Consider the following 10,612-nt stretch of genomic DNA (forward strand, 5'->3'; position numbering starts at 1 on the left):
ATGTTAAATTGCTAAATCCATTTACTTTCCAGGTTTAGTCTCAAAGGCAAAGAATGCCAGTATTGAACTATAAGCAGTTGAAGGGCACGGAAAATACCATTTAACTCCTTCTCCTTGCCTTTATCTGAAAAACAAAACAAAATCTTTTAATTTGCACAGATTCAGCAATGCTGTTGAACTGTTGAAAAGCAATTCCCCTTCAGCTTGCTGTTGTCATATTGCTGAGACCAAAAGTCATCCTCCAGTCTGGGGCTTTTGTTGGCTTTTCTAAAATAACCTGACCCACTCTAACATACATGTTCAACTTGCAGCTGCTTGAGCTGATTGGAATTGCATTCATCAGGCAAAACCACACAGATAACAAAGAAGTGCATGTAGGGTTAGTCCCCAAACATGAAATGAGTGCACACTGGCAAAGGAGAAACCCCAAGACTGGTGCCAGAGCCATCATCCATGTCCTCTGCCCCTCACCAGCCCCCACCTTCCCATCAGGGAGATCCAGAGAGCTCAGTTTTGCTTGCCAAAGCTGCTGAACTGTTGCTGGGCCCATGCTGGTACACACAGAGCTGGCTGTGGTGTTTTCGTAAATTATTAGTTCACAGGTGATGGAGCTGAGTCGACCAGAAGTGAGAAACACGGTTTGACTGCATTTTTCCTGATTATCCCAAGCTTTTATCTCAGTTTCTTTTATAATTCTATCTTTATCCTGTCTTCTCACCCATTTATCTGTCCATAGCCTCGAACTGGTAGCTCCTCATTGCTCCTGTTTGTTCTATTTATTTGGTTGGCTTGTCTCACTAAGATTTAGTGAGAACACTATCCTGCCCAGCACAGGGTTCCACATGCCCAGAAGAGTCATTCAAGGGAGTTTGCTTGACACTCCCTGTCTGCAATCAAAAGGAAAAATGAGCATAGGGAAGCATATTTGATATATAGTTATGGGCAAATTTAAGTAGCTCTTAACACTCATATCAGATTCTCATGAGCAAATGATAGTGTGGACCTGTCTGCTGTCCTGCTAAAATCACTTACTGTCGAATGTAAAATACCTACTTGTACAGTATCAGCATGTTTAGAACTACTGCTGTTTTGTAAACTGATGATAGTGATTTACTTTGTATTATTCAATTTAAAAAGAAATAGAGTTAAGCACTGGTTAGGAAATACAGCAGAGCCCTCCTATGAAATATGTATTTTCAAATCTCTCTCTTGTTGTTATTGATGGTGATTCAATTCCACCATGAATTGCATTTCTAGTTTATAAGCAGGACTATTTTGGTTAAGAACACGGTAGTGCTGCCTTTGCTTTGGCAAGACTGACAGCTTTGAGCTCAGCTTTGCTCCAGCATGTCTTGCCCTCCTGCCCTGTTGGGTTCAGCCCTCGGAAGCTCAGCAGTCCCGTGGAGACAGAGGTGAGATGCTCCAGCTCATTTCTGTGAGCTGTTAGGTCACTCCCAGCTCTGGCTGCTGAATCAGCCTTAGGACTTGTATCTTCTCTGCCTGTAAATGTCCCTTGAGTGTTTCCTCCAAAACCCCCTTAGCAAGATGCAGTCAGGATTTCAGTGGTGAAGGGTTAACAGTGTCAGCACAGAGCTTAAGGAGTTAAACAGACACAGATCAAAATACTTCAGGGTCTAGAGGGATGTGTTTAAATGAACACTGCAAGGCTGGCAGGCCTCCAAATTAGCACAGTTTAAAGAATTCAAGGTACATTTAATTGGATCCTTCTAATCCCTTTTCCCTTAGAATGAGCATTTTAACAGTTTAATTCCTTTTGCAACCCCCACATCCCTTACTCCAGTGGCCCATCTAAAATAAATACTGTGAACTATAAAAGGCCTAGACAAGTTCTTGCTGCAGCCAGTGGCAACAGGATGGAGTCCTCAACGCTCCACTCGTTTGGATCTGATGTTTGGAATTGCAGAGAATATCAGAGAGGGCTGAACCTCGCACCCAGCAGTTCAGCTGCTGTTTACCAGAGGAAGTTCAAGAGGAGCCTGCATCAGAACCGTGGGCCAGGACACTGTTTTTAATGTACTTAAACTGCATTTAATGTACTTTAACCCACTTGAATTACAGTTGTTAAGTAAAATTACTAACTGGCTGTTTTGTGATGAGCTTTTTACTGCCCTTAATGGCCCTTGTTCAGTGTTTGACACCGGGCATGGATTGTAAACTCCTTGGGGCAGAGAAGCACAGTGGCACACTATTTGAGAAAAGCCTGGACAGCAGCTCTCTGCTTGGTTTAACCTTGTCTTCTCAGTAGGCAGATCCAACCAGAATTTTAGTTTCCAGGAATCTGTAGTCTTTTGAATGCGAAGCTGATTATTAATAAAATGTTAGCCCTCATCCTGCACTTCCCAGTACGCAGAGGGATCACTCTATTTACATCTGTAAAAGACAGTCACTGGAGTTAAAGAATCTTTAGCTTCTGGAATTACCAATCCCCCAACAGCAAAGTTTAATACCACTGTTCCTTAGTAAAAGCAGTCCTCAAAGCTAGTCAGCCTGTGTGTCAAAACTGGACTTGTAGATTTATCAGTTAGCCAAAGAGTGTAAATGCTGAGCTCTCCAAGTACCTTACAATGTCATTATTAGTTATTCTTTAATAGAAACAATTTCAAAACTTCATTTTCATTTTTTTGCACAGATGTGATTGTCTCCTCCAGCTGTTGTGCTGGTTTAGACTACATTGTCCCCTACCTCTTCAGGAACCTTGCTAAAGGAGACAAGAAGACTCTCATATGTACACGTGTATTATATGTTTCATATAATACATATGTATTATTACATTTCTGAATTCTCCTGATTTTTTCTGTGGTACTGAACACCAAGGTAGCATTGGCTATTTCAGGACAGAACAAACCTCCCTGTGCTGGTAGGCAACCCTGAGTAGCTTCAGCCATGTTCTCATGACAACCAAAGGCTGGGGGTGTTTTTTATCGTGCTGAACAGTGTAGGATCTGTACTTGGCTGTACAGTATCTTACAAGTTGTTTCGTTTTGCCTCATAAAAGACGTGTGTGAGATCATCAGTACGTTTCTATAGACAACTGGGAAGGAAAGTCTCTCAAGTATTTTGGGAGGATGAAGAACAAATTCTGGCGTTGAACCACATTTTGGTAATGAAATGTGTAAATTGAATGTGTGCTGTCAAGTTTGAATATTTTATTTTGCAGTAGGTGACTCTGGGATTTTTTTTTTTTTTTAACAACAGAAATTAAATCTCATGCATCTGAAAAGGAAGTGGCCACTGTACTGTTTAGGAGAGACTGCTCCTTCCCAGTTTTTCCCAGCCCTAGTACATTAGAGAGGGATCAGGATGTTCGTAGCTACAGATCCCCACATTTGCTCTGTGCCCTTAAAATCTCATTAAACTATTTGAAAACGTGTATTTACAAGAATCTCTGCATTCCTAATGCAGTTGCTCTTTAAGGAGGTGTTTTTCACAGGCCAGGAGGCTTTTAATGGAAACGGAAGTTATTAAGGACATGCAGATGACTGGTGTGGTCATCTTCGTGTTTCCCTAAGAGGTAGGTGTCACTTGCAAAAAGCTTGGCAAAAAATCAGTTCCTGGCACTATATTGTGAGAATATTAGCGATGTTTGTTATTGGAGTCGTTATCAGAGTAGGATGATTCCCATGTCATGTTACAGGTTCTTATGTTCTACATGGCCAGCAGGGGTTTCATGGCAGCAGCAGTGAGCGCTGGGGTCTGTCGGGTTGCTCCCTGCTCTGCCACGTGCCACGATTGAAGGGAAGGGGCAGGGCACAAGCTCTGGGCTCTGGGCTGCCCTCCATTTGTGGCAATCCTGATGTAATACTTTGTCTGTTAATACGCAGTAATCTTTCACTTTACAGCGTATGACTAGGCGGTGATCTGTCTTTATTAACTTCAAATTCTGCAGAATACGTTATATTTATTTTGAATGCAGGCTTTCACATACTCTTTTAAATATTAATGGCCGGTCTCCAGCAGTCAGCATAAATATGATTTGCATTAGCACTAGTCATATCATATTGAGTGCCTTTGATGTCAACTACTCAGGGTACTAATATCTGACATCATCTCCCGAGGTCACTGACAACTTTGACCTTTATTCTCATGCACAGTTTCTGTAGTCTCAGAAGCTCTTTTGAATTGATTTGAAATTTTGACTCTTCCCTTTATGAGGCAGTAAAATTGATAATTATTCAGATGGGAACTGAGCACTGAGCGAAAAATCAATTCCACCCGCTCTCTACTGCGTATAAAATTACTTCTGAGTCTGCCGGACTGAACGGATGGCCAAGGTAAAAGCAGCAGGCAGGAATAGTGGAGAGGATTAGCTGGACGAAACTAATAGCCTAAAGGGATGGCTTTGGAGATGAGGGAGTGTGCCGGTTGGGGGTTATTATCAGCAATGATGGGACTCATTGATCATATGTTTACATCAGGTTTCCATTGGGTTATAAATCAGCCCTGAATAGAAACGGAACCCAGGGCCTCGCGCTACCGGAGGGACGGCGAATTAGATTATTCTCACTTTCACACTCAGATGAAAAGTGAGACATTGATTATTCATCGGCTGGCCATTAAACACTGGGTTTATAGATGATTTGACTATCGTGGAAGCTAATGAACAAGATTGCTGCTTCCTAACCAGCGGTTTCAGTTTTCAGGACATCTGTTTGGGCTCAGTAATGCGTAACCCTGTTAAGGACTGGGTCACAGACACTTAACAGCGATGAAAAACCGGGCCCTGGTGGCAAAGTGCGCTCCGGTTTGGAGGTCTGTACCTGCGCTGCTGCCGCACAGAGTTGCTGGTCAGGTCTCAGGTGGGTGGATAATGACCTGTCCCCGCTCGGGTCCTGCCCAGCGGGCGCTCCCCCCGGACCCTGCGGGGGCGGCCCGGGCCGGGGGAGCTCCCGGCGGGGACAGCGGCGGGGCCGGGCAGGGGCGGCTCTGGTGTAGCCACGGGAAGCATGGCTCTCCCACGGGGAGCTCTCCCGTGGCTCTCCCGAGGCGTCCCGCTGCTCCCGAGCCTGCCCGCCGTCACCGCGCCGCGGGTCCGGCCGGGCGGCATCATCATCATCATCACCATCATCATCACCATCACTCCGCCCCGCTCCCGCCCCGCAGCCGCGCTCCGGTGTGTCCGTGCCCCAGCCCTGCCCCAGCCTCGGGCAGCAGAGCTGGGTGATTGCCCCGTGACCGCACAAAGAGAGAAGCAAAGAGAACGTGGAAGCGAAACGGCTCCTTAATGTTCGGGAGCAAGTCTGAGCATCCTTCTGAAGCTCAGCAGTGGTTGTTGGCTTTGGCCCGGGTTTGGCTGTGCCCTGGGCTCGTACCCCCCGGGCGAGTAACGCAGCCTGAGCTCCATCTGCAGCCACTTTGGGAGGGGGTCTCACAGCTACACCGAATTAACGGGTGAAGTAATTTGACTTATATGACTAGAACGGAGTATTAACTTTATTATATTCAGCTATTTCTCTTATGTTCTCTTCTGAGTACTTCGATAAATAAATTTAAAAGGCTCCTACTTTGCTGTTATTCTGGGATTGAGGAGTGAAGCATCTGCTGCTTCACTTTATAAATGAAATTGTAATTTTTGGTCTTAAGATGCTGCCTTTATCTTCTGTTAATGCTGATCTTGCAGAACTGTGCACATTAGCTCAATTTTGGTATAGTAAAGTACTATTCCTGTTAGTTCTTTCCAAAAATCAATCAGTTTTGCAGCATCTCTCACCTGTAGTTTTAACAAATGTTTTTAAGATTTAGGCATGATAGGTAAAGAACTCTTGCTTGCACAGCCATTTTTGAAATGCTTCTCTGCTGGCTGTGGAGGGGATAAATGGTTGGTTGGTTGAATAGAAAAGGGATTTCAGTGGCATTCCAGTGTTCACTTCCATTCCTGGGCATTTCTTGGCCAGGGGTTAAGGTATGGGGTCAGGTGAGGGAGGCCAGTGCCCCATGATTACTCTGCATCATTTTCAGAAGGAATATGTGGACGAGAGTGAGGTGGGGTTGTGGTGAGTTTGAGCACAGCAGCAGTGTTTGGATTCGATCTGCACACACCTCCTGGCCCGTGGTCCAGCCAGCTGCTGGCAGGTCTGCTCCGTGTCGGGGTGGGATGTGCGGGTGGGCCCACAGCAGGGGACAATGTCGTGGGGCTGTGTGTCTGTAGGATGAGGCTGTGCCTGGGCAGAGCCCTTCAAGGGCTCAGCATTTCAGGGGGCAGTGGTTGGGGAGTGCTGCAGGAGGGGACTGTCAGCAGGCACGTGGGAAGAGCCAGCATTCAGTGCCGTCGGAGAATCTGGTGGAATACGAGGGCTGGAGAGGGATCTCTGGGAAAGGAGCGTTGCAGTGGGTAGGTGAGAAGGTGTGTGGGTGAACAAAGAACGTTGAGGGCATGAGCAGTGGTGGAAAAGGGAGCCAGGATGGGTGGGAAGTGCTGGGAAGAGGAGGGGGTGTGGTGTGACAGCGCTGGGGGGAGCTTGGCCGTGCTGCCCAGTGGAGCAGAGCACTGGTGACCAAGGACTGCACCCAGTGATGGGAGGCATCAAGTGAAGCAGTACGGCAGCACTGCCTGGCGAGTGTAGAACAGAAAGTAAAGGTGCCTACTGCAATGAAAAAATCAGATGGCATTACTAATAAAAAAGTATTATAAATTGCACCTTTCATTCTTCCCCTTTTACATAGTAAAATAAGTGATATTTTTGGTTTTGAGATAAACCTCAGCACCATATACAGCTAGTGTGGAGTTATGCACAGTAATGGAAATAAAAACCTGCAGCAGGGCTGTGTTCATAATGTGTTTCATGGCCCAGGCAGCAGCACTTGCATATAAGCACATCACAAAGAAACCTGAATTGCACTGACAGAGGGTACTTGTGCAAGATACTGAGTACCTAAGCACCTTGGCTCATATATGTGAGCATATGCTTCACTTGAAGAACAGATCAAACCCACAGGTGGGATTGTTCCTATGCTTAAAATCAAATGTGTTTAAAGGCTCAGCTGAATCAGGATGAGAGTGCTCAGCTTTTGTCAGCTCAGGGCTTGAAAGGTTTGATACAGCAGTGAGAGGGATTTTCCCTGGGACATCTGTTTCAGCCTCTTAGCCCAATTTAAAAATGTTATGCAATACTACCATAACTTTCTTTATTAATTGAAAGGGATGGAGAGATACCAGCTGTAGCCCAAGCCAGCAGAGACTTGGGTGGCTAAGCAACAGAAAAGGCACCATATTGAGTGAGCCAAAATTCAGTCTCAAAGTCATTTATTTTAACCAGTGACAATACGTTTAGACTCTAGTGTTTCGATTTGATTGATGGTTTAATATCATATATAATCTTTTTAATGAAGGGAACCCATTTAAATATGTTAACATTTGCACTAGTAGTCTCCCATGTACATAACTGCATTTAATCATTACTCTGATTGTTTTTGTGGTTGTGTAATTTGTAGCAGCAAAATAACTATGTCAAAGCTGTGTTATCTTAATGAAAAATATGGTTACTTCTCTTTTATATGTGCTTCTTACTGCTCGTGGATAAAGGTGGCAGCAGCCTCAGTCTCAAGTATATTGCTAAATGTATAGTTATCACTACGTGTGCTGTCAATTAAGAAATCAAAAAAAAAATTAATGAGCTTAGTGTCTTTTCTAATTCTGCTTTGTTTAAAGCCTCACTGTGATTTGTTATCATGTGAATCGAGTAATTCAATTTCGAGACTTTTAATGTTAAAATACATCATCATTAGTGATGTATCCGAAGATTTCACGCTCTTAATAATGGGCGCTAAATCAAATTGGGAATCCCCCTCTTAATCACCCAAAGCTGCTCTCCGGTTCACGCAGGCAGTTCTTGGGGCTGGGGAGAAGTTTTAGTTCCTCACAGCACCGGGGGTTGTGCAGAGCCCAGACAAAGGGGGGGCCGCGCTCTCGGCCCCGCGCGAGGTGTCGGCGCTGGCTGCGCCCCGGGCGAGGCAGCTGGTGTGTGTGTGTGTATGCTTTTGTTTATCCCTTGCTGGTTTATGTAGCCTTTAGGCCAGCACATGAAACAATCGCTTCTACAGGGTCAGCTGCTGGTCAGAAGCGAAGTAAGAAAAGACTTTGCCTTAAAATGCCTCAGCCGTCGTTTCGGTGCAGCTGGCACCTGCTACTGGTGCGCAGCGGGAGGGTTAGGGGTCAAAGAGGCAGTTGTTCTAAACTCAGTGATGGCTTAAAGGGACTTGTAGATTAATCTGCTTTATTAACTTCTGTATATTAGATAACTATTGCAGTGAATGACAGTCCGTCTTTCTGAATAAGTCCCTTCACCTCATTCTCTTTTAAATTGGCTTTTGAGTAATGAATATTAAATAGAATACATTTCAGGGTAATTAAGTGGAAACATTAGGATGATGTTGTTTTACAATCATATCTATAAGTTTCTTGTATATTTATCTTGCGTTATTACTGTTCATTGCTTTTTGCTAGGGGAACAAAAAGCATAAATGTTTCAATTAAAGAAGAGGAACTGGCCATATTTCTCACTAAACACGTGTCTTTGTGCTGCATAAATACTTTCAAAAAACAAATAAGTTTAGGGAGAAGTATAAAAATGTTTTATTCCTTGTTTACTCCCTGCAATGTAATACTTTACTTAGAAATGTTTGATTTCTGCTGGCTGTGGTTGTTTTATATAAAACACCAAGAGGTGCTGGTTTGGGGAAGGGCAAAAAATATCACTGTTCTGCAGAATCTAACTAGTGATATGAATAGCACCAATAATTTTGTAAAGTTCACATTATAATTCAAAATCCAGTTAGAAGTGATGCTTGCAGTCTGGAAAGAAAGCAATATCTTTACAAAATGGATAGGGAAAGGTAACAATCCATTCTATGATCTGCTACTGGCAGATTTGCCATGTGAGTGATGAAACTTGCTCTGAGTGAAGAAACCCCCTCCCCTTCCCTCATTTGGAAAAAAATAAAATAAAATTTAAAATTCTACAATAGCAGCAGCTTACAAGGATGCTTAATTGCTGTTGGATCTGACAGCAGTGGCTGGGGCAGCTCACAGTGGCCAAAGTGGTGCCAGTGATGGATCCAGTGTTCGAGGAGGAGATTCCTGCTGATCCCTGACCATCCTGCTGGTCAGGGCTCACTGTGATCCAGAGCAAAGGCACTGGCAGGTGAGGGGGCTGGTTTGTGCCCAAAACTTCATAGTGACTGTCATGCACTAAATATGTGTCCCTCTCAGTCTTGGCAGATGTCTGATTTTCAGGGCTCTGGAACTGAATGTCGAAATCCATGTTTTTCTTAGGCTGATAAATTGCTGTCGGTTTTGGTTTTTGGTGATCCTGAGAGATACTGTGTGCTCAAGGTGTCTTCTGAAGTCATGACATCCAGCTGAGTTTTTAACCCTAGTGTTTACTTGTTTGGAGTTTTTTGCTGAAAATTGAAATCCTCATGTATTTGCATGTACGTCCCCAGAAACCTGCACAATTTTAAAATAAAATAAAATACATATAAAAAAAATCCGCAGTGTCACAAAGGATTGGTGAGACTGGGGAACACTGTTGCTTTATCTCAGCTTGGCCTAGCACAGGTTAGGTAGGCTTAGTTTAACGTGAGCAAATGCTCCTGGTGCTTTGCTGGGCACATCAGACGAGAGATTTGATCTGCTGGAAGAGCACCACACACAAAGGGCTGCAACACAACAAGGGGTTTGACCTTTCAGTAGAATCACGTTTCTGAATTCATGAGCTGTTTCCCTTTCAGAAAAAAAAAGAAATAGGAAAAATTAAAAATGAAGTGTGTGCAACCATTCTTTAAAATCTTTTTAGCGTGACAAGTAAAGTAATCTTCCATTGATACTTAAAAGTCCATCTGCAGAAATTCAGGCAGAATGTTAGAGAGATGCAATATCTATTGAAATGTTGAGTGTCAAACTGCCAGGGTAATGTATTTAGTATGAAATATAATATTCAGTGCATTTTGTTTTGATGACTCCATGAAATAGCCGTGTGCTCTTACCCTTTGTTGTTGTTGTGAAAGATGATATTCACTGAGAAGTGTTGGTGGCTGCTCAGGACACAGGAGCAATATGCTTATTACCAGCTTTATCATCTGTCTTTTGTGTTTATTTGCAATAGCTTTGGTCGCAGTTCAGTTCATCAGGATAACAAAACCACTTTTAATTGTTCCACAGAAGAAATTAGAATCAATTTATGAACAGTTTGAAAACAGAAGAGGCTTGCAATCTGTTAGGCGATTGGTAATTAATACTCAGATTAGGCTTTTTAAGTTGTGTGCTGGTACAGCAGCAGAATGTGTCACTGTGCCCCACAGACCATCCTTGCACAGTGGTCACACCCAAGCTGCTGGTTTCTTACACTCTCCTTTCCTTCAAGGTGTGTTTTAAAGCTGGAAGCATCCCATCCCTGCTGATCATCAGCGCTAAGCTAAGGTAAATACGGGTGAAATAATTACCCTGGTTCTAATTGTCTCAGTGCCACTGGTTACTGTTGCTGTGTGGGGGGAGCCTCTGGCTCTGCTGCTGGCAGGAATCCACACGGTTTGAGCCCACGCTCAGGCTCCTGCAAATCCCGGTGCCCTGGGGCAGCAGCGCCAGGGCGGTGCCAGC

General features: G+C 44.1%; 1 protein-coding gene across 1 annotated transcript in view; it reads left to right on the top strand.

The window, feature by feature from the left end:
• Positions 1 to 5,401, top strand: part of LOC114068196 (ran-binding protein 17-like) — a 116,761-nt gene extending 111,360 nt beyond the window's left edge. The window contains 2 exon segments of the mRNA XM_027904114.1: positions 2,651 to 2,746; positions 5,204 to 5,401. Coding sequence (XP_027759915.1) covers positions 2,651 to 2,746; positions 5,204 to 5,262 — 155 coding nt within the window. The 3' untranslated portion in view covers positions 5,263 to 5,401.
• Positions 5,402 to 10,612: the final 5,211 nt, after the last annotated feature.

This window comes from Empidonax traillii, unplaced genomic scaffold (genome assembly GCF_003031625.1).
Source record: "Empidonax traillii isolate 1590-97213 ecotype Southwest subspecies unplaced genomic scaffold, ASM303162v1 scaffold1014:size492293, whole genome shotgun sequence".
NCBI classification, from domain to species: Eukaryota; Metazoa; Chordata; class Aves; order Passeriformes; family Tyrannidae; genus Empidonax; species Empidonax traillii.